Source organism: Nylanderia fulva, unplaced genomic scaffold, assembly GCF_048542155.1.
Source record: "Nylanderia fulva isolate GAGA-0341 unplaced genomic scaffold, ASM4854215v1 Scaffold321, whole genome shotgun sequence".
Classification (NCBI taxonomy): Eukaryota; Metazoa; Arthropoda; class Insecta; order Hymenoptera; family Formicidae; genus Nylanderia; species Nylanderia fulva.
In genome coordinates, this window is record NW_028190392.1 from 46,562 (window position 1) to 70,171 (window position 23,610).

Sequence of the window (23,610 nt, forward strand, 5' to 3'; positions counted from 1 at the left end):
AATAAAGTTTATTTTGTTCTATTATTTTTAAACTGTCAAAATCGCAAATTTATTTGTATTAATTGTTTGTTAAATATGAGTTTATAAGAAGATAATTAAAAGTTTAATCAAATTGTCGAGTTTTCCCCGATATTATTGTTTTGAAACTGCTTGTTATAATTTTAAGATGTTTATAAAAAATATGAATAATTACACGCGAAGCAAAGTTATATTATTCTTTTATAATAAAATCAAAAACTGCAACGCATGCATGCAAATATTATTATTGCAATCAATGCATAAAAAATATATTAATTAATTATGCAACGCATAAAAATTCAATTCTCACACATCCTAATAGGCTCTATACAATCAATAAGACTTTTATTCTTCCTTCCATATACATATATATAGTCACATAATTATGGGTATATATAGAGAAAGCACGAAAGTAAGAAAGGAAATAATATTTCTGCTTTATATATGCGTGCAAAAACATTTTTACATATTTGAAGAACACTATACAATAAAATCAATATTATCATTAATATTTCATAGTTGGTGAATAATTTATCTGTCTCTCGAACTTTCGCATAACACACATATATCCTTTATTAAAATTGCAAAATTCAATAATTAATAACTTTCAAACGAACAAATCAAAAATTTGAAATAATTTACAGTAATTTGGAATATTACTCTAAGAATGTCCAGTTAAAAATTAACGATAATATTCTAATTGATTTGTACATTTATCTACATTCTTAAAGGCCTATATATAGGAAAAAATAAACAAATTAATATAAGACTATCAAGACCTCGCGCAGTAAAAAGGGCGCAAACAATATTATCGTTTATTGTATATGTTAGTATTTAAATTATATTATATATTTTTTGACATTAAATATGTACTTATATACGAACGTTTCGGCCTTTTGTTTAAATATTTTTAGAGAAAGAGAACATTGTGTTTCTTCTTTTCGATCTTTGTGTTTCTCGGTCACAAGAAAATTATATGATGAGAAAAAGTATAACAGTCTTTTTGACAGTCTATGTATTTACAATTTAGAAAGTGGATACTGTGTGAAAATCTCTACTAGTGTACATATAAAATTTGCATTTGTACTCTCTACAATCGATATACGCGTAAGAACAGCATCGCATAATATAGATTTTACATATAATTTTCAAACAGGGAATTATACGAAAATAATGCATCATCATTCTTAGTTACGACGTTTGAAGTATTGAATTTATTATCAGCTTTAACTGCACTTGCGAATAATTCTGATGGACAATCGAATCCAAGAAGTTTTGGCAAAGAAAATTTTTGCAGAGGTAACTGCTTGTGTATTAATGATATTGTAATTAAATTTTTTATAATGAACCTATTGCTTAATGGAACTTTTTAAAAAATATATCTTTTAAAAATAAAATAAATATAAAGTAAAAGTTATATTCTAATAAAACGAAAACAGATAAAAAATGAATTTAATATACATTACAAAGACAGCTACAAATTAATTCCATTTGATTAATATAATTTAATTCAATTTAATTGATTTCTTTTCATTAAAAGTTAAAGAAAATTATGTTGAAAATAAATTTGTCCTGTTTTATTGCCGACTGGACGAAATCTTTTTGATTCGTTTTTACACATAACAATAATAAATAAATATATTATGAATATAAATACAATAAATATAATGTATGTATATTATAAAAGAGAAATAAAGAAAAATAAACTTTTAAAAAATACATATAATTAGCATGTTTGTTTCGTTAACTTTATTATTTCATTTTCTATCGCCTAAATCCGGCATATATATATATATATATATATATATATATATACATATATATATATATATATATATATACATATATATATATATATATATATATATAAATATTATAAATATTACCAAATAAATAATGTATTATTTATATGATTACAATGTCACGCGTCAAATCACAAATGATATTTTAGTTAATACTTTGTATTTTTAAAGATTCTTTATTTTGAAATTTATTAACAATATAACAGCCCTGTTTAATGTAATTTTCAAAAGTTTATTAAAATATTTCTTGTTCCAATTTTAGATAGTCTTATGCAAAAAAGTTTTATGAACAGGAAGTTGATAAACAAGAGAAATCTGAAATGAATAAACAGAAAAATCTTCCAAACTATATAAAAATAGGAAATGCACATGCGAGACTTATAAAAAATACTGTATCTGAAATAATCGAAAAACATTATTCTATCAATAATTCCATAAATAATAAAACGGGTTTTACAGTAGTATTTAATTTTCAAAAAATTATAAATAAAATAAATAGTTTCGTTAATGATATTGTGAAGTTTAATTATATCTGTGATGAAATTAGAGCTTTGCTTTACATATCTCCCAGGTAAGATTTAATATAAATTATAAAATGATTATGAATATCATAGAATAATGTGAATATATAACTGAGTAGTATAATGGCAGGTATGGCCCGTCAAAACAAACCCCCACCACCGACCCGTCTGGCGCCGGGTCTTATCTTATCTTTCCCCCACCACCGGCGTCTGGCTTTTCCGAGTGTGGGTGTTAGGGGGAAAGGGTGTTGGGGGAAAAAAAAATGGCGACTGGCCCCGAAAGGTGGGGATGAGAATTTTTATTTTTTATTTTTTCTGATTTTCTCTGAATTTGAACCCGGGACCTCCGTGTTTCCGAGCAGGGTCCTAGTATGTTGAGCTAAACGAGATCTTACTAGTCTAAGGATTAGATGTGGTATTTAAGCTAAAGTTGCGTAGAGTACGGCATGGGGGTTCGGGTATACGTATGGCAAGGATAGCTCGTCGAATCAAATGGTCGATATTGGACGGGGGGTGGGGTAAAAACAGTTCGGGTATACGTATGGCAAGGATAGCTCGTCGAATCAAATGGTCGATATTAGACGGGGTGGGGTAAAAACATTTTGGCCAAGAAAAGCGTCGTGCGGTCGACCGGTGGCAGGTAGTAGCTGACAATGGCGTAGGGTAATAAAAAAGAACACGCAAATATTTGTACAGGCGAGCATTCCGACTCGCGTCACGATAAAAAATAATAATACATCGTCGTAGATTAGAAAGATGTCAGATAAAATTTTATTTTAAAATAACTCGCTGCTTAATGAAGGTAAACAGGAACATGCATGTGGAGGAAATTTCTGGAAAGAGGAAGTGAAAGAAAATTGAACAATAGTTTTAAAAGTACAAATATGGATTATATTTAAAATATTTTTACAGAACAAAATTTATTTATTCATACTAAAATTCATATTATATATTGTTATAATTCGCTTATTTTTTGTGAGTAAAAATTTTACGAAATAAGTGTATGATTAAACGATCGTTATATTCACAATCTTCGGAAAAAAGAGCGAGAAACTGATTAAGATTATAACCGCTGCACATATAATATAAAAATACACAGCAGTATTGTCCGCAAGTCTTAGAAAAAATTCCTTGTAATTGTTGAATATTCCAACGATGGATGATGGAGTTTCGTCGAAGTCGGATGAGAAATCCTGGATACAAGGGGGGCAATCCGTAGCTGTCGAAATAAGTGGCTGTACCGTGTTCATCGAGGTAGAAGGCGATCCAATGTTCTCCAGGTCGATCGTGATTGTCGGTGTTAGCGACGATAGCCGTCGACCTCGTCCACACCCTCGGAACTCTGTCGGCTGCATAGACTCCAACATGTCTGGCATCGAGATGATGCAATGCTTGTAGAATTTCGCGAGAGTTCATTTTTTTTTGTCCCGAATACGAACGAGTGTACGGTATTATTTGAACAATACCGGTTTTTACCTCTTTCGATAATGCGTCTTCTTCTATCTTGAGTTGTTTTGAGAGGTTTTCAATGTCAGTTTGCGTCGAGATGGAAATTGTTTCGTTCATGTCCGTCAACGTCGATGACGATTCAGAAATCACAAATCTCTCTTCTTCTTCTTTTTCAATCTGCTGTTCGTTGCTTTGCTGATTTTTTTCCTCTATTTGTATTTTAGTTATATTCTCATTTACATCGCAAGAAACGGCGGTTTCGTATTTATCGTCGCTATCGTCGAAAGTAATTTCCCAACTTTCGTCAGAACTACAAGTAGCTTCAGTAGAGGTTGAAACGTTCTCGCAATTATTTTGCGCACTTAGCCAGCATTTTAATTTATAAGCATTGTATAACGCGCAATGAAAGGTTCCAAATTTTCGAATCCCGTGATGACCGCAATATTGTACGATATCCTCCTCATCCGGTAGATTTTTAAATGCTGGTGAGGTACCCTCCAAATTATTTATATCTCTGGAAAGTAAATTCCTCAAGTAGTTTGCTTTTTCGTTACCTCTGACGTAAATGCAGCGCGCGTGTCTTGCAATTTCGCGGAGATACGAGGTAAAATATTTCGGATTAACTGAGCCGTCGAACCACTCGATGCCGTGATAATTTCGTGAGAGCCAATTGTTTTCTCGTCTTGCTTTTGCGGGTAATTTTCCAAACGCGTATGGTGGCATCATAATCCAGTGCTCGACAATTGGAGTATCGATCGCGACAACGGCGACTTCCTTCGCGATAAATTTATTGGCTTCATCGCGGAAACCTTGTATGTCGACGACTATGTCCATATTGTGAGATTTTCGTTGATGAGGTACAAGCTCTTAGCGAAACGTGCGCGTTTGGTTGTGTCTCGTACAAAACTGAATTTATTCTAGCGCGTTACATAGTTTCCACTCCGTGAAAAGTGTCATCGAAATTTCCAAAGGAAGAGGAGGGGGAAAATTTTCTAATCGCGTATTACATTACGGTGTATGAATACATGTTGGTGAACGAGTGTTAAAAGCTAACCGGAAAAATCGACGATAACTTGACGCGATGCATCGATTTCTATGACATTATCGAATTCGGCGTAAACGATACAATTAATTGTTTCGGTGAGCGCCTTCTCGAATCTCGCTTCTAACCGTAGACTTCCGTGTTTCACGAGATTCCAATGACCGGCGCAATTAGCGGATAGATCGGGTGTAAGATCAAAAGCGAATAACGTATATCCCCGAGAATAATCATCTCTACTTATAGAATTTCCCTCGTTCAAAAAATGGATACCCGTCCCTGAGAAGAGCGTATGATAAGCTTCGATGTAAAGCGGTTCGCGAGACGAGAAAACCGGTTGTAACGGTCTACTGGGTATTTGTGTACCGTCGACGTATAGCGAGAAGAAATTTATTCCGTAATTTTGGAAATTAAACGGATTCAATTTTCTGTCACCGTTAAACGCTTTATTATCGACGAAACCTACTATTATTCGTTTCGGCAATTGTCCCAGTATTACATTATCTAACGATTCACCCACAACCCCGCTGTGAATCGTGAATGTTTTAATTTCAACTCTCGTAAGCGGATACTTGGCGGTAACTTTGCTCAGCATTCTAGCATGCGCTAGTAATACTCCGGAGCTTATTTTCGCTCTTCTCACCATTAGACTTCCATCGAGTATACGAATTTTCGACGTGCAATTAGTTTCTATAAAACAAAACGTATCTTTCGAACGCACGAGTCTCAACCGCACCTCGACGCCATTAATTAAGAATTTATCCTGATTGAAAACGTCGCAATGGAGGTGACCTATAAGATCTAGCGCGCGCCCTCCGCGTATGTAACGAGCTCGTCTCGCTATAGCGGTATTGCCTTCCGCTCCTGCCGTATCGTCCATGTGTCCGGGTGTATCCGCATCCCATAAGCACGAGGTTAGATGGGAAGTTTTTGCGGGCGATGAATAATTTAACAACGCTTCGATGTACGCGCGGTACGCATAAGCGTTGTTTGGAGGCGACACGAGCTTTTGATTGAAATACACGTCGATTTGATTGAAGATGGAATGAAGAAAATGATTTACGGGGCCCACGTTGACGCCTGATCCGGCGGCGAGACCGGGTAGCGGCTCGGTTTCTACGCGTACCCGAAGACTTAGTAACGTGTGTGTGAGATCTAAATATTCTTCTCCGTGACCCGGGATGACGAATTCTAGCGGGGAGTCGTCCGAAAGCGAGGTCACGGGTTTGTAATGAATCCATTGCGAACTTTCGATGCTAGTTTGCGTGGGCGGTAAAGAGAAGAGATCGAGCTCGCTCTTTAAACACTCGCTCGAGTGTGTGTGAAGAAATGACATTCTTTTCTATCGTCGCCCGCTCTACCAGCGTTATTGTCACGGACAAGCGTATTTAGAAATAATGGTGATTATGAAAATATATCGTATACTGTGCGCTTTTTACCGCTACTAGCTTTACGCCGTTTCGCGGACGATTTGAGCCTTTTTACAGTCGAGCGATTTTTCCTCGTATTATTTTTAGTTTTTTTTGTATTTGTTCTTTTTTTCCCACGAGACTTGATTTTCGATAAACTTTTTTTCTTATTTGTCTTACGCCGTTTACGCGACACGGTTACCGAGGATTTAGCGACGTGAGTCTTAAGCCTGCCGAAAGGAAACTGCGCTACATGAATTTTTTCATCTGATTTATATCCCGTACCCTTCATTAGACTACTTATTTTTTCCCTAGCTTTTCTCTTAAGATTGTCACGCGATTGTTCAAAACGATGTTTGACAGCTACCTTTAACGGCATTTTATTTTCAACATCCTCGATTATATTAACCCCGGCCCGCAAAGCTTCTTTACCCACTGCCCCTAGACCTCTAGTTAAATAAGGCAATACACGTCTGAACATTCCTCCGAGAAAACTACCTATTCCATGACCTCGTTGATAGGGTGAACCGACAAAAACTCGTGGAATTCCGCCACCGCGAGTTCCACCGTTTTGTAATTCGTTATAATACTCCGAATAATAATCCATATTAATGAACAAATCCCTTCTTTCTTATCAAAAAAATCTTTACAGAGTATTTTTAAAAATCTAATCGATACGTTTGAAATGTAAAGTCACCGTTAACGTGCCGGATTCAAATGGTATTTTGTTTCCAGTATCGTCTTTTATATCGATTTCAATCCGTCGGAAATTTGTTAGGCGCAGCGGGATATAATGCAGAGGTGAGAAATGTTTTACCTGATTCGTTCCATATTCGTAATCGCGCCCACCCCCTGTGACAGGCACTATTCGGAGAAGAGGAGTTTGCACATCTCCTGTTATGTAAGGTTCGCAAATATCACAATAAACGAACAGTTTATCGGGAATACCCCGCGCCAAACTACACGCTTCGTAACCATAGAATCCCTCGTCACGTACTCCATTTTCGTCAAGAAAACCGAGTTTAAGAAAAATTGAAGTAGATTTTTCTTTGGAATTAAGCTTAGATGTCGTGAGCATAGAACAATAGATACTTTCCCCCTTAGGAGCGTTATAAAGAAAATCAGCTAAACCGATCATTTGCAAAAGTCTATCGGAAAAATGCATATAATGAATCAGATTGCAACCAGCAGGACACGCGAGGGAGAACAAAATACTACCGCCTGTAAATTTTTCTTGCTTCAAACGAAAATGGGAACCGACTTCTTTGCATGACGAATTAATCATGGAGACGAGCTCTTCCATGTTATTATAAATGCCGCACGGTATTGAGGCTTCCTTCGAAGTTAACACCTCATCTTTTTTATTTTTCTCTTTAACTTGAGAGTCGATATCGACGAAACTGAGTATATTTTCTCCGCGCCTTACATGAAAAAAGGTATTAGGGAATTGGATTTCGCTCAACGCGACTTCCCAGTCACCGTGTAAGTGCAGCGATCGAGGTAATTCCGTAATGAACGACGAGGTTTTATTGTCGGGGAAATAGCGCATGCTGCTATTGCTTGGAAGAACCAGAAGAAATTGATCCGCCCTCATTTCGAAGAATAGTTAAATTCGAAGCGGGTATCCAGGAGTTAAATTTAGAAGGATAACCTTGCCAGCTAACTAATAATTGTTTATTGCTACCGCGTCCCCTGCTTTTTATCACACGATCGACGATAAATTCCTCGTCGCGTAAGTCTTTAATAACCGGTGCTAATTCTTGTTCGTAAAAAATTCCGTCTATAACTTCACCCGATAAATCGCTTAATTCATATACGCGGGGTTTTCTCCATTCGAGAACTCGATGAATTCGAAATATCTCCTCGCTCCACTTCGCCTCGTATCCTTTCTCGAACGTTACTTTTGCTCTACTGACGCGTACGAGATCGTTCACGCGGTATTTAGCCTTTTGTTTACGCCCACGCTTCTTTTTCTTTTCTTTATCGTTATCCCATCGTCGTTTCATATTTTCACACGCGGTACGAGCATTTTCTCGCGTAACGACAGCAGGTTGCATTTTGATGGTGGAATGACGAGTATGATTGTAAGCGTGAACAATATCTTGTAAAACATCAAAATAACGACGTGTATTTTTATGCGTAAAATAACGCCACATCCGCTCCTTGAGTGTTCTATTAAATCGTTCCACTATAGACGCTTTAATATCGGGATTGCGCGTTACGCGAAAACGGATGTCTTTTTCTTTTAAGAAATTTTGTACAGGGCGGGCGATAAATTCTTTGCCTTTGTCGGTCTGTAAGTATACAGGTAGTCGACCCTCGTTTCTCGAAAATATTTGTTGAAAGGCCTTTATTACGCAGGTAGCTGTTTTGTCACGTAAAGGTTCTACCCAAACAAATTTACTAAGCACATCGATAACCGTTAATAGATAAGAATAGCCGTCATTATAGCTCTTGAGATTACGAAGATCGATTAAATCGGCTTCCCATAAATCATCGATATTTGTTACGTTATAATGTAAACGAGGAAATTTTCGTCGTACCGGCCGATGCAGCGTGTATGCATCCTGTGATTTAAGCCACTCGACGACTTTGTTACGCGTAAAATTCGGTTTAACGGCTCGCGATAAATTGTCCACCGCAGAGTAGCCTGCATAATGCGAGGGGTCGTAATACAATTTTTCGAATTCCATAAATTGAGATTTATCCAATCGAGTAAACCTCTTCTTCTCTTTGACGGAGAAACTACGTTATATGGTAATGTTCTATCGTCGTCACCGTCGTCGTCACCTTCTTCGTCGGCGGATATAAATTGCGTATCTCCTTTGGTTTCACTCGCTTCGTCTAACCTGTGACTGTGCGATTTTGAACGTGTGATCGGAGTGGAGGATCCGCGAGGTAACGCGGTAGTAATATAGCGAGATCGCGCGCCTACTTTTAATAACTTTTGATTTCCTATGAGACGCGGTGACGTACCTATGTCACGTAGTAATTGAGCAAACTGATTTCTTCCGGTTGCTTCTACCGTTTTTCTCTCGCGTACCGCATTGTTTATAAGTTCCGCGATATTCGAACCCTCCACAATGTCGCCGTCTATAGTTACGAGCTCTTGTCTATTCCAGTTAATCTTAGATGACGGAGTAAGGAGCAGTTGCTTCATTATCAAGCGTGCTTTACTACGATAACTTTTCGGAACACTATTAAGTATTTTTTGTATCATTTCCGCTGATTGAGCGCGTTTTTTCTCGAAACTACTACTACTAGTGGCGCTAATGTTACCGTCGCTGGTAATTAAAGTTTGCGTTTCCATAAGTTCATCGTCATCATCGAAGTTATCATCCTCTTGCTCTTTCGTGTCTTCGTCCTGTTCTCCATCGCGTTCATCGCTGGCGTGCACGTTTTTGCGTAAACGTTTTCTCGCAGCACGAATAAATTGAAGATAACGCTGAAGTACCTCCTTATACATTTTCCATCTTTCGTCCTCGCTGACCTGAGGCGTGAGATTCAGAATACGCCACATCTCTGCATCGAGCCGTGACAAAGGAGTTCCCGGGGTCCGTACGGTATTATTAGCATCATTTTCCACATTTGATATCTCGGTAATTTTATTCGATGAATTATCGGCCGGCGCGTTAGAGGAAATTTCCGGTTGTCGCTGCAGTCTTTCGAGATTTTCCGACGAAATTAAAACCATTTTTTTTGCTCTCTCCATTATTGAATTGTAAATATTTTATCTTTTTCACATTTGACGCAACAAATATACATAGAATAGCGCCCCTTTTTTAATCTCCAATGATCCGGGATAATATAGCTCCGAGTATAGGAGCAATAAGATAGGGTAAGAATCCGCCGCGTTGCACCAATAGTTTTCTCTTAACTTTCAAATTACCTTTTTTCGCAGCAATACGCCGTAGGATCGATTTATGTCTAGCAAGGCGTTTTTTTTCACTACTTGCAAGCGGTACGTTACCTTTAAGAGTATTGAAAACGCACTCTTGAATACACTTTATGAGATTATTATCGACGGTACGTAAAAACGCTGTTCTTTGATTTTTTTTCAGATAACATAAAGTTTTCAAAAGATTCGTGTTTCTTTCGCCGATAGATCGTCTAGCGATTTTTACCGCGCCGTCGGGCTGAATTCTTCGACGACGATGATGCCGGTTGCGATTTTTTTTCTTTTTTTACCATCGCAGTGTAATTGCACGAGTGACAAGTCGTGTGTGAATACGAGTCTTTTATACGCCTCTTTTGATCGATCTACGTGGAATGTACGCGTAATGCAGCTTATCGTTGGGAAAGATACACGTCCGAAATCGATATTCATCTGGAGTCGATTGTTTTAAATCGAGCAATAAATACCCGTGAGGCTTCGAGGTAGCGTCGTAGTACGCTTCTTCCATAAACTTAGGATCGTCCGGATATACTTGACGAGCTAAATGCCGAATTTGCGCGCGATCGCGTGGATTTTTGAAAACTACTATGTAATTCGCATTGAGAGATATGTCGCGTTGTCCGCGTCCCTGATGGAAAAGATTTTGCGAAATGAGAATAACACTGAGATTCTTATGATGGCTTCCTTTAGTAAATAGATCTACGATAACATCGCACGATGACGACTCTCTCATAAGATCGTCGATTATCACTAATTTCGGGGTGTGTGGATCGTAAGAATAATCTTCCGGGCGCGGTAAACCCTCGTGAAATTCGATTATATTTTTCTTCGAGTTTATCGGAATGCTATTTGCATATACGTTCTTTTTTCTTACGCTACTCTTTTCTTCTCTTTCATTTTCATCGCATTGCAGGCGTTGATAGGCATCTTGCCACTCGGCGTAATAAAATAAAATTCTCTCGAATCGAGTATCGGACACGTTGGACAAATAACGAAGAAATGTTTTCACGAAAATCGTTTTTCCACATCCCGTAGGCCCGCAGACGATCGACGTCCAAGGATGTTTCCAGCGTACATCCATTTCTCCAAAATGAACGCGATATTCACCGTTTACGTACAATCTCGTAAATGAAAGAAACTCTAATCCGGGACGTTCTTAAAAACAAAAAAATAACGTAAAGAGCGTCCGCGTATTTAAATTTTAATATTACTCATAGTATGAAATGAGTATGACGGAAAAAGCTTATTCGGGGGGCCAACCCGCGGCGGTCGCATGCTCGTGCTAGCGAATAGCGCCGATCAGCTGACGAGCGCCGATCAGCTGATGAGCGCCTGGTTAGCTCGCAACTACCGATCAGCTGATGAGCGCCTAGTTAGCTCGCAACTACCGATCAGCTGATGAGCGCTACGTTGCGCTGCTCACAATCAGCTTTTAATCAAATGTTCTTGTTGGTGTGTATGTCTTGCGATAGTGGACGTAAGCGAGTTCGGCACGAATATATTTGAATATATAAAAATTGTACGTAACAAGAATTTTTTTGAAATTAAATATTTTTATGTTAAAGTTTTTCAGTCAAAAAAAAATTATATTAAAAATTTTGTTAAAAATTTAATATTTTACTAAATAAAAATGATTTTGCTTAAAAGGATAATTATTAAAACTAAAATGGGAAAACAATATTTTTATTAAAATATATAAATTTTATTAATAAACAATATTTTTTATTAAAAATATAAATTTTTGTATTTATATTTACAAAGTATTTTTTCTTATTACTAATATCTACATCTTCTAACTTTAGTTAAACTACTCCTTGTCCTTCCTATTATAAAAATAAAATTAAAACTACGGGTATTTTAAAACTACGATTTATAAAATATAATATAAAGTATAATATTTTATAATATTTTATGAAATATATATATATATACATTTTACTTTTACAATATTTACACTTTTATATAATATTTGCATTTCTATGCAAGTGGCGGAAAACGTACGCGTATCTTCGTAAAGATAGAAGTGCGAAGAGGAGAGCTATGTCATTGTTCCGGTAAATAACCGTATGGAAGAGAATATCGATTTTTGATAAATCTTCGTTTTAATAACACAGTCTTGCATATTTTTGTTTCGTCACGCGTTATTATATCGTGAAATGCGGTTCGCCGAATGGCTTTAAAACGAAGATTTATCGATGTCCCAGGAATCGCCTCTTCAACTTGCTCTCCGCGCGCTCTCTCTTCCCGTTCCTCTTCTTCTTCTTCTCTTTCTTTACGTAGCAATAATTCTCTAATACTATTAAAATTAACTAAACGCGAGTTTTCAAAATTCAAGGTTATACCCTTTACTTTGCAAACTTCGCGTGTGAGTCCTTCGGGTGTACGGACCACATATGCGTAAAATTTCGGACCACCGGATACGAACGACTCAATGTAACTACCTTGTCCGTAGCTAGCGAGTTCATCCGTCATGTCGCCTAAAAAATTACCCGTATGCGGTTCGTATTCCTGCGGATCTCCGCGACTTACATAAATACAGGAATCCGTGTCGTAATATAAAACACGCTTGTCTAATTTTTCTAAATAATCGTACAATTTTAATCGCGCTTGAGCCGTCGTGTAAGCCGCTATTATAACATTAGTAAGAGGCGAAGGTACGATAGCCTCTTCTCGTAGTCGAAACGAAACATATATCACCTCGTCGTTTACAGGCAATATATCGGTTATTTCATGCTGAGGGCTAGTGAGCAAACTCATTAATCGTTCTTGTGTTTTGACAATTACGGTATTCGGTAAGTTTGCACGTTGACCAAATTTACCCCAAAAAGAATTCAAGCATAATTTAGCCACCGAGCGTAAACCGGAATTGAGTGCAATGTTATCTTTTTCAAGAACGATTCCTTCTACTTCCTCATACTCGCGGATGTAACGCTCTTTAGCAACATTATCGACACAATCGCTCGGCCATCCGGTAGCTTCTTGCTTTAATTGTAAAAATGTATTGATGTATCCCGTAAATAGACCCCCTTGCCGCGTACCGGGTTCGTAACGAGTGATGTTATATTGCCAAATCTCACTAACCCCTGTCACGAAATATCCTTTCTCGATTGCTTTTCGTAATTCGCACGATATCCATGTACCTTCGAATTCGCGTTCGTGAGCTTCGTGAGTACACGCAATCTGAGAAAATGTTTCGCAGCAACTACGACATAACGCAAATAATAATTTGCCCTGCACGCGATAGGGTAATACAGGATGAAAGAGATCGCGGGGAGGAAGTACTTTACATCGCACGACCCCCTCGACTGAATCGAAATTATATCCCGGTGATAATCCGATTAACTCCTCGCATTCCTCACCTACGTATATTGTCGGGTGACCAATCGGAAAACCACCGGTCTTCAACACAAACGGATACAGAGAACATACATCCACGTAACGTATTTTTTCCGTACCCGTGATCTCGTATCGCGTCACGATATTTCCTGTGCGTCCGCCGTAAAATGAGTCTCGGGGATCGAGTGGTTTGGCGTCTATCATTTGATGTCGATGTAAATATTCGCGCATCTCGACATTTTCATTCATCTCGCGATCAAAGTCGCATTCCCATTTCTCAATCACCCTATATCCACGCTTTCGAAGACGAAATGTCGTTGCAACTGTGTGCTCGTAACGTGAATCACACGTATCTGTACGATCCGTCGAAAGCAGTCTGTCGCGATTTACCCGAAAACATCTTGGACAACCATGCCAAAAACAACCGTGAAATTGTAATGCGTAATATTGCGTTACGTTATTTTCTACCGACTCGTAGTATCCATCGACTAGCGTACCATCGCGTAATCGATATTCTCGAGCGCGACCGCCATGGATAATATGATGTCCGAGCTCCCGCTCTTTCCATATCAACCATTGCAGGGCTTTACGCGAGTGAATATTCGCATGCCTGTACCCCCCCGTTGGAATAATTCCGATCTCTCTTTCGCGTAAAAAGTTTTTTCTAAATACGCGCATACACGTTGAGGCGATGGTTGTGCATTCCTCGAATGGACACACGTTTCCACGCTCTAAGAATATTTTTCTAAAAGCCATACACGCTCGTCTAAGGATATCTACATCGTTACGACAATAAAGCAATATTTCACGTTGAAAATCAAACACATAATTCGCGCGTGTCATCTCGGAGTGCCACGCGAGAAATTTTTCGCGTTCTTTTATTTGCATAGAATCGGGTGAATAATATTGAACACCGGGTAACGCTCCGACATAAGACTGATTATCGATAGTATTAAATAAATGTGGAAAAATGCCTTTATTCGTACCTTCTGCCAGTCCGAAAGCTTTGGGTAATTCGGATAAACGCATCGGCATGTAATTGATACTATCGATAAATTTCGTATGACCTAGCGTTAATACAACTATTTTCGTTCCGTTTAAAATTACTTGAGGCTCTAAGACATGGTTTTCCACGATATATTTCAAAATAAATTGCGCGTCGAATGACTTCGCGTTATGCGCGATGCAGATTATTTGTTTAAAATATTTTATCGGTCGCGTTACGAAATCTACAAATTCCTGCACGGGGTTGCGACGAAATATAAATTCGCGAATACCGCACCAACGACATCGCACCGACATTTCATCTATTCCTGCACACTCCTCGCAAATTTGTTGAGCGACGCAGAGCGTAGGTACGTGAATTTTTACATTTGTGCTACCTTGGAGCGTTTCGTCTTGCCTCGTCTCAAAGTCATAAAACACAAATGCGACCCGGCTTTCTACGTGTTCGCGAGTCTGATTAATCGAACCTTCGGCGTCATCGTCGTCGTCGTTTCTCCGGTGATGCTGTTGTTGCTCGCTATTTCGATCCGCGTGTTCGGAAGTGCGCGGATCGGGACGATTATTATTATTATGCCGACGAAGGGGAAGCATGTAACAAAGATGATTCAAAGGCTGAAGAGAACGACACGTAGCGCAATAAGTCGTGTCGCATTCGTGTTGTTTATTTCTTTGAATCAAACGTCCGCAATTTTCGCAAAATCGCATAGTTTCACAAACACTCCGACGTGATTTACCGTCGTATGATTTTGCCGCGCGATGACGCTCCAAGCAGGCATGATTGAAAAATTCACGTCTACAATTATTGCACCTAATACGATCCGCGAATGATTGCTCACACGGTGGCTCTCCGTTACATCGCGGACATTTATTAGAACATCGATGCTCTCTCGCATCGGAGCGGTAACTTAAATTACACGGTATGCAATATCCTCGCCCGCCTGCTGCTGCATTTAAATTTAAAATTACATCGAAATGTTTATTATTTGAACGGTATAATAAATTTAGACAAGCTTTTATTTCCCGCTGCAGAGTGGTTAGAAACACGTTTCCATCGAATAGCGGCTTACCGCCTCGACCAAAAGTATCGTCGTTATATATTATTATCGCGACATTTTCGCTCGCGAGATATTGCTGAAAACGCTCGATTTCAACAATTCCACTCCCTTCCTCCGGAATCGTGACACCGACCTCCCTCGTAAGTTGCAACGCTGACTCGCGCTGTAACACCGAGTTTTGTCTTCTCACCGCATTCCATTTCGCGTGTAACTCTCCCGTGCGTAAATTTCCACGCTCGTTAAAAATTAGAGCCGATACAAGCGCGCGAGGAAGACATAAATTATCGGTATTGGAAATTGTTAAAATCGAACGTTTAGCAATAACATCGGGCGTAAGCCCGTTACGTCCGCGACCAATGGGTGGAGTGACTTTAAAAATCCGAATGTTAAATTCTCGCGCTATATCGTGTCCTCCGCAGCTTTGCGCTAACGAGCTTACGAGTTCCCAAATATTTTCGTAAGTCAAATCTCGCGAAGGTCGGAACGATATACCTGCGGGGCCACGAGTTAAACTTGCGGAATCAAAAGACATACCGACGTAATCCCTCGGTTCGCACGAATGCAACGCGTACTCGTGAAGTTCGCGAAACGCATTTTCTAACCACTCATACGCGTTTGCTCCTTCGGGTATCGGCCGAATACGGAAACTAATTTCCCGTCCTTCTATACCAAAAGTTCTAAACCGACGCACGTTTTCCGCTAACATTATTAAATATCTAAAATTACCTTCGAGCTCTTGATTCGTTACTTCCTCTTGTCCACCAGCAGCCGCTAAATCTCGCTCTTCGTCGGAAGTTTCCTCACCGGAGCGGGTTTGAGAATCTTCTCGGTGTATTCTGACGTTCCTTCCCCCACCACTTTGTACTGTGAGAAATAAAAAATTATATTAACAAAATAAAATATTTAATAAAATATTACTCTCTTACGTTTGAATTTTTATTAATAATGTGAAACTGTTGTTATTAATAATTATGTTATGTTCACTTACGTTTTAATATTCTTTTACCGGGGCAATTGTGTCACCCTGCGAGGGTTAATACTCCGGTGAATATGAAATTTCGGGCGCGATGTTAGGAGAGAAAGAAATTCCTAATAAAATTTTATTTTAATTAGAATAAACAAAAAATTTAAACGTAGGAGAAGATTAAGTATAAAATATGTAATTATTACCTTCCTCAGCCATCTCCCCGCTATTTTCTTCTTCTTCTTCTTCTTCTTCTTCTTCTTCTTCTTCTTCTTCTACAGAAAACGTGGTGTTGTTATTTTCATCTTCTTCTTCATCTCCCGTTTGTTCTTCTCGTTCTTCCGGCTCTTCTTCTTCATCTTCCGTTTGCTCTTCTTCTTCCGACTCTTCCTCCTCCTCCTCCTCCAGATCCTCTTCATCTTCCGGAATCGTGTTTACTTCCTCATCGATTTCCTCCCCCCGTTCTCGATCCTCTACGACCACGTTTTCATTTGCCGCGTCATCTAATATTCATCAGACATATATTATTAGTATTTCACATAATTAAAAAATCTTTTGTGTTGATATATACCACTGTAGTATTTTTCTTACTTACTTTCAAGCGGAGTAAATATGGTCGCCTCATCGAACGGACTTACTTCGCGAACCCGCACTTCTTCCACGTCGTTATCGCTTTCGGCTAAATCAATAACCGGATGCTCCAACTCCGGCGTTAACACGATGCGTGCACGGCCTGGAACGTATAACATTTTTATTAAAAAATTTCCTGTTTAATATAATGTTTTTCTAGCAGCGTGATATAATTTATAATGTTAAAAACTTACGCGAAGGCCCGGGCTCCGGCGAAGAATCCGCTCGTCGTCTTCTATTTAACCTTAGCCTTAGTGATACAGGGCGATTCTCCAGTACGCGCAGCCGGTTTCCTGTAACGCGTGCGACAGGGCGTACGAAAGCTAAAGTTTTAGCGAATTAAATAAATAAATAATTGGGGTAGTTTTAATTAATTTATTTATAATTAACTGTAATAAAAATAAAAACTTACCATTATTATCTTCTCCCCGCAGAACTCGATGAAAATGCAGGAGGAGATATTCTATGTGGCCTGCTGCGTCGTTTTCCTTCTCACCACCAAAATAGTATCGCGACTCGATCACCTCACCCGCGATAATCACTAATTCGCGAAAAACACTAAAATGCCCTAGTCGGAATAATACCGCTAGCACAGCGCTGGGACATTCCCCCGCGAATTTTCCAAAAATATTGAAGCATTTGTCTTCACTAGCGCATGCTAATTCATATATATGCCTGGAAAAATTTTTCCCGCATAAACTCTGCGCTAGTGATAGACAAATTTCAATTACTTTTTTCAAACTCATTATTTGAAATTTAATAGTACACTTGCGTCGAATACGTGAGTACGCGAGAGACGAAATTCGAAAAAATGTAACTAACTTAACTCCGAGAGCCGTATTTATACGTTTTTATCAAGATGGGGAATTTTCAGGTAACTTTTCTCGATTTTATTTTATCTTTTTTTCTCATACCCGAGTATTCTTACCCTTGTTTTATATATATGTTAATATTTACTTAGATATAGAAAATATTTAATTTAGGGCAATATTTACTTAATTACAAAAAGTTTATGGAAATCAAGATGAGGAATTTTTAGTTATCTTTTCTCTATTTTATTTTATCTTTTTTATCTTTTTTCTCATGCCCGAGTATTCTTACCCTTGTTTTATATATAAATATATATATATATATGGTAATATTTACTTATTGTTAGATACAGAAAATATTTAATCTAGGGCGATATTTACTTAGCTACAAAAAGTTTATGGAAATCAAGATGAGAAATTTTCGGGTATCTTTTCTCGATAGCGGTAGGAATTTTATATTTTCTCTGTAGTCAGATTTAAAAATTATATCATTTATATTGTTTAAAAAATTCCCCTTCCACATTAAAAATTATATCGTTTATATTGTTTAAAAAATTCCTCTCCCACATAATTTTTATTATACTACACATGCATTTTCTCCCTATTACTTTATTGTTTAAAAATTCCCCTTCCGCATTAAAAATTATATCATTTATATTGTTTAAAAATTCCCCTTCCTCATAATTTTTATTTATCTGCGCATGCCTTTTCTCCCTACCACTTCTATTTTATCTTCTTATAAATTTTCTTGAAAATCTTCGCTCACTCGTCTTTCATCGTCCGGACTTTCAAGTTCGTTAGTAAAAAGATAGTTAGTAAAAAAGTTCTCGATTTTTCGATTTTTCCGCGTCTTTGATTATTAAATCTTTGATTTTCTACGCGGTAGCAACTACCATGAACAATCTTAAGAAAATCGAGCAACAACCGCGCATGTTGCTGTCAACAACATACGGATTGAATTCATCCTACACGAAGAAAATTCAAGTGGGTCTTATGACGGAAGACAACGTCGAACTGGATTTTCTACCTGCTGTTAAATTAACATCTCACGGAGCTGCAGGGATTTGCTTCGACATGGAATCGTGGCAAAAATTTCAAGAAAACATGGAAACGATGTCGAGCTACTTAAATGGTGATAAAATTAATTTGAGCTCGATCATCTTTAACAAGATAATTATAAATTTCACTACCGCATATGGTGCTAGAGCCATACTAATAACATATCGTGAAAACGAACAAGAAGATCTTTCTTCCGAAACTGCGGAGGATACGAACGAAAACGGACCGAAGGCGAAGAAACGTAAAACTTACAACATTGCGATAGTCATGCAGAGAACGACTTTTCAAGGTGTAGAAAATATAGTTAATTGTGTGAACGCTAATTTAAATCGTCTAAATTTTATTTCAACTAATGTCAACGAATGTGCTCGATATTTAATTAACGAAATACAGTTAAATCTTCCTGTCAACGGTAGCATTAATAGCAGTATCGTGAAACTCACGATCAGAGGTAACAGTAAGGAAATAGAACGTAATGTACGCACCCAACTGAAAGATTTAACATTTCTCGATGTATACTTCGAGATAACATTTTTAGAAATAATTTCACTTTATTTCGAACAAATTGTATATGCAATTATATCAAAACGTAAATTTTAATAATTATTCGACGAATATTTTTTTGAAATGATTGTGAATAATTTTGTTCTGTAAAATATTTTAAATATAAATCATATTTGTACTTTTAAAACCATTGTTCAATTTTCTTTCACTTACTCTTTCCAGAAATTTCCTCAACATGCATGTTCCTGTTTACCTTCATTAAGCAGCGAGTTATTTTAAAATAAAATTTTATCTGACATCTTTCTAATCTACGACGATGTATTATTATTTTTTATCGTGACGCGAGTCGGAATGCTCGCCTGTACAAATATTTGCGTGTTCTTTTTTATTACCCTACGCCATTGTCAGCTACTACCTGCCACCGGTCGACCGCACGACGCTTTTCTTGGCCAAAATGTTTTTACCCCACCCCGTCTAATATCGACCATTTGATTCGACGAGCTATCCTTGCCATACGTATACCCGAACTGTTTTTACCCCACCCCCGTCCAATATCGACCATTTGATTCGACGAGCTATCCTTGCCATACGTATACCCGAACCCCCATGCCGTACTCTACGCAACTTTAGCTTAAATACCACATCTAATCCTTAGACTAGTAAGATCTCGTTTAGCTCAACATACTAGGACCCTGCTCGGAAACACGGAGGTCCCGGGTTCAAATCCAGAGAAAATCAGAAAAAATAAAAAATAAAAATTCTCATCCCCACCTTTCGGGGCCAGTCGCCATTTTTTTTTCCCCCAACACCCTTTCCCCCTAACACCCACACTCGGAAAAGCCAGACGCCGGTGGTGGGGGAAAGATAAGATAAGACCCGGCGCCAGACGGGTCGGTGGTGGGGGTTTGTTTTGACGGGCCATACCTGCCATTATACTACTTAACTGTTTTAGAATAACTAATTACGATCTTACGGAAAGATATTGCATCGAGAAAATATTACGCTATGTGAGGCAACGTTCGGTAAAAGAGAAGTGGAAGAAATTTAAACAACAATCCAAGCACACCATTATAATCGAGCAGACTGCTACTTTTGTAGCCAAATGGCTTCAACCGGAAAAGGAAGTATCTTGCTCGTACATTAAATCATCATTAAATACCATCGCACAAGATGTATTGAGTCGCCTAAAACAAAAACATCCTAATCATAAAATATTCTCCGAAAACGCTACACACAAATTTAGCTATACATCGTATATTGACAACAATGTCTACGATAATTTTTGGAACCTAGAGGAATCAACTCAAATTTTGGATATACTCGAAGAACACATGTTTAAAGAATTAAACTTTCGACCAAGCAAATCGAACGTCAAAAAATTGGAATATAGTTGTATAGATAATGTATATTTATTATAAATAATAATATATAATATAATTATTACCAATTATATATTGTGAACATATCCATATATGTGTGTTTAAATAATTAATAAATTAATTAACAAATAAAATAAATAATTATAATTAATATAATATTAATGATAATTAATAATGAAATATTAATTTTTGAATAAATTTAAGTTATTTATATTAAAAATACATCTTTTTTTTCTATCTCTAATTATTTTCCGTATTATAATTTCCATAACAGGTCTTAAAAAATAAATATGGCCATAAAATTATTTTATTAATAATATATCAAAGTGTAGCCAGAAGACTTGGTGTACGATGCGATATAAGAAAATATCAGGAACGTACATTTATATTTTGGAAACGTAAATATATGTAAGTATAATGGATTATGAATTATTTAAATTTTTCGTTATATTTTTACTTTTATACACAGACACATGTTGTACATACATGTATGTATAACTTCATTGTTTTTAGGCTAGAGAGCAACTTAGAAAATGCAATGTTCATTATTAACATATGTGATAAATCCTTGGGTTGTCTTATCAAGCAACAGTGTGATTCAGAACCATCTGAAATAATAACAGCTAAAGAGGTTGGCAATTACTTATATTTAATTTATATTAGTTTTAACACTCTTCATTATTAATACATTTGTAACTTCGGTAAAAATACGAGTTATTGAAACACACTTTATAAGTAAAAAGAATATACATTTCTCATTTTTTTTCTTTTATAATCGTAGCTTTGTTCATATGTATTACAATTTCTTTCATCTTTCAGTTATTACTAGAAATTCTACAAACATTTGAGGAACCGCCCTTTTATAATAATGCTTTGATGATTGTGCCAAATGAAGTATTACGTTATAGAAAATTATTAAATTCCTCGATTGACCAAAGTAATAACCATGTAAGATAACACATGTTAATATATAATAACGATAAATATAAACTTTTTAGTTGTATTTTCTTTCATATAACACATCCAATTATGTACAATAAATCATAATTATCTATAATTCAATTAATTTAACTTGCTATATAAAAATACATTTAGAAGTTACTTAAAAACAAATATTATTTAAAGTTTAATATTATACATATTTTCCAGGATATAATATTTCATCCTTCTGTTATGGAAAAAAAGATAGATCAAAGACCTAATAAATATGCAGTTGGAATGATCGTAACACATAATGAATATGAAGATGAGTGTAGTGATATTAAAAATGAACATAAAAAAAATATTGCAGGTGTAATAATCGGATGGTACATAAACGGTCACAAAATTAGGTTAACCGGAAACAAAGTATGGCAATCTCGTATGCGTTTCAATATTTGTTGTAATTTTGGGGATCCAAATGATCTAACACATTATGTAATTCTTACGGAAAAGAATGAAATGTGTTGCGTAAATGAAGGTATGGATATCAATTAAATATATTGATTTAAAATTACATTTGTATAGTATTCGCGTCATTTCTTTTACACAATATAAAAAGATTGTTTTATTTACTATATTTATTCTTTTATTATAGTTATTTTATTTATTTTAGTTATTATATCTTATTTATTATATTTCTAATGTTTCATTAATTATTCTTAGTCATTGATTTTTTTACGTTTTTTTTTAAATTTAGGCGCCCTGACTTTAACATCTAAATGGATCGAAAACAGCGAAATAGGTCGATATTTTTGTAAATTCAAAGACACGCATTACGTGCCAAATAAAATGATGGAAAAACTTTATCCTCTCAATGCCGCTATAATTGGCGAAAGAAACAATATATAAAATATAGTAAAAAAATTGATTACCTATGTACAGGGATTGTCCGGAAAGTAATGCGTCGCATTTTTTTGTGACGCGACTATACATCGCAGAGCGATGGGACCGGTTGGGGAGGAAGGGGGGTACCCTTAGCTTTCCAACGGTAGGTCGCTCAATTGTTTCCATGCGCTTGGAGGGTTAGGACGGCTTATTCTGTGAACCTCTGCTTAGTGGTCGCGTCGAACTTGTGATGGAGAGAACGATAGAGCAACGCTATGCGATAAAGTTTTGCGTGAAGCTGGACAAGACGCCGCTGGAAACTTTTGAAATGCTCAAGAAAGTTTTCGGGGACGATTGCCTTTCCAAATCGCAGTCAAACAGATGGCACAAGATGTTTAGAGAAGGTCGGAAGGAGGTCGCCGACGAGGCCCGCGCAGGACGCCCGTCAACATCGCGAACGGACGACAATGTGACTCGTGTGCGCCAATTATTGAATTCAGACCGTCGAATGAATGTTCGCTTAATGTCGGAATTATTGAACTTGCCGAAAACGATTGTTCACGAGATTGTATCGGAAGACTTGGCCATGCGGAAGATTTGCGCAAAACTTGTGCCCATACGGCTCACACCGCCTTTGTTATTACGGCCTACCTGACCCGGATCGGTGTGGCAACGGTGCCGCAGCCGCCCTACAGTCCCGACTTGGCCCCGGCGGACTTTTTTTTATTTCCTCGGCTGAAAAGGGAGCTCAAAGGACAACAGCTCGAGTCGGTTGACAACGTACAAGCTACTTCGACGGCCTCCCTGAACAGCATCCCAGTCAAGGAGTTCTAGAAATCTTATGACGCATGGAAATCGCGTTGGCAAAAATGTATTGACGCAGAAGGGTCATACTTCGAACAATTTTAAGTTGTTTTACCTATGCGATCA

At 37.2% G+C, this 23,610-nt stretch overlaps 7 protein-coding genes across 8 annotated transcripts in view; 3 read left to right on the forward strand and 4 right to left on the reverse strand.

Moving 5' to 3' along the window:
* The window catches only part of LOC114931125 (F-box only protein 21-like), a 44,994-nt gene that overhangs the window by 9,383 nt on the left and 12,001 nt on the right, over positions 1-23,610 (forward strand). The window lies entirely within an intron of this gene.
* On the forward strand, positions 911-22,704 carry LOC114931133 (F-box only protein 21-like). Its single transcript, XM_085484886.1, has 9 exons — positions 911-1,125; positions 1,210-1,317; positions 2,083-2,391; positions 20,448-20,898; positions 21,149-21,282; positions 21,388-21,505; positions 21,694-21,822; positions 22,024-22,333; positions 22,553-22,704. The coding sequence occupies exons 3-9, from the start codon at positions 2,141-2,143 to the stop codon at positions 22,702-22,704; spliced, it is 1,545 nt and encodes a 514-aa protein (XP_085341012.1). The 5' UTR covers positions 911-1,125; positions 1,210-1,317; positions 2,083-2,140.
* On the reverse strand, positions 3,308-5,471 carry LOC146722377 (uncharacterized). The gene has a single exon (XM_085484893.1). It carries the CDS (start codon positions 4,622-4,624, stop codon positions 3,308-3,310), a length of 1,317 nt encoding a protein of 438 aa, XP_085341019.1. The 5' UTR covers positions 4,625-5,471.
* On the reverse strand, positions 6,555-8,267 carry LOC146722378 (uncharacterized). Its single transcript, XM_085484891.1, has one exon. It carries the CDS (start codon positions 7,830-7,832, stop codon positions 6,906-6,908), a length of 927 nt encoding a protein of 308 aa, XP_085341017.1. The 5' UTR covers positions 7,833-8,267; the 3' UTR covers positions 6,555-6,905.
* On the reverse strand, positions 10,388-11,230 carry LOC146722379 (uncharacterized). The gene has a single exon (XM_085484890.1). It carries the CDS (start codon positions 11,212-11,214, stop codon positions 10,477-10,479), a length of 738 nt encoding a protein of 245 aa, XP_085341016.1. The 5' UTR covers positions 11,215-11,230; the 3' UTR covers positions 10,388-10,476.
* Positions 12,026-20,440, reverse strand: LOC146722380 (uncharacterized). Its single transcript, XM_085484885.1, has 5 exons — positions 17,536-20,440; positions 17,318-17,446; positions 17,089-17,226; positions 16,700-16,996; positions 12,026-16,393 (listed from the first exon to the last, which is right to left on the reverse strand). The coding sequence occupies exons 1-5, from the start codon at positions 17,867-17,869 to the stop codon at positions 12,177-12,179; spliced, it is 5,115 nt and encodes a 1,704-aa protein (XP_085341011.1). The 5' UTR covers positions 17,870-20,440; the 3' UTR covers positions 12,026-12,176.
* Positions 16,700-19,629, forward strand: LOC146722381 (uncharacterized). Its single transcript, XM_085484889.1, has one exon. The coding sequence runs from the start codon at positions 18,827-18,829 to the stop codon at positions 19,589-19,591; it is 765 nt and encodes a 254-aa protein (XP_085341015.1). The 5' UTR covers positions 16,700-18,826; the 3' UTR covers positions 19,592-19,629.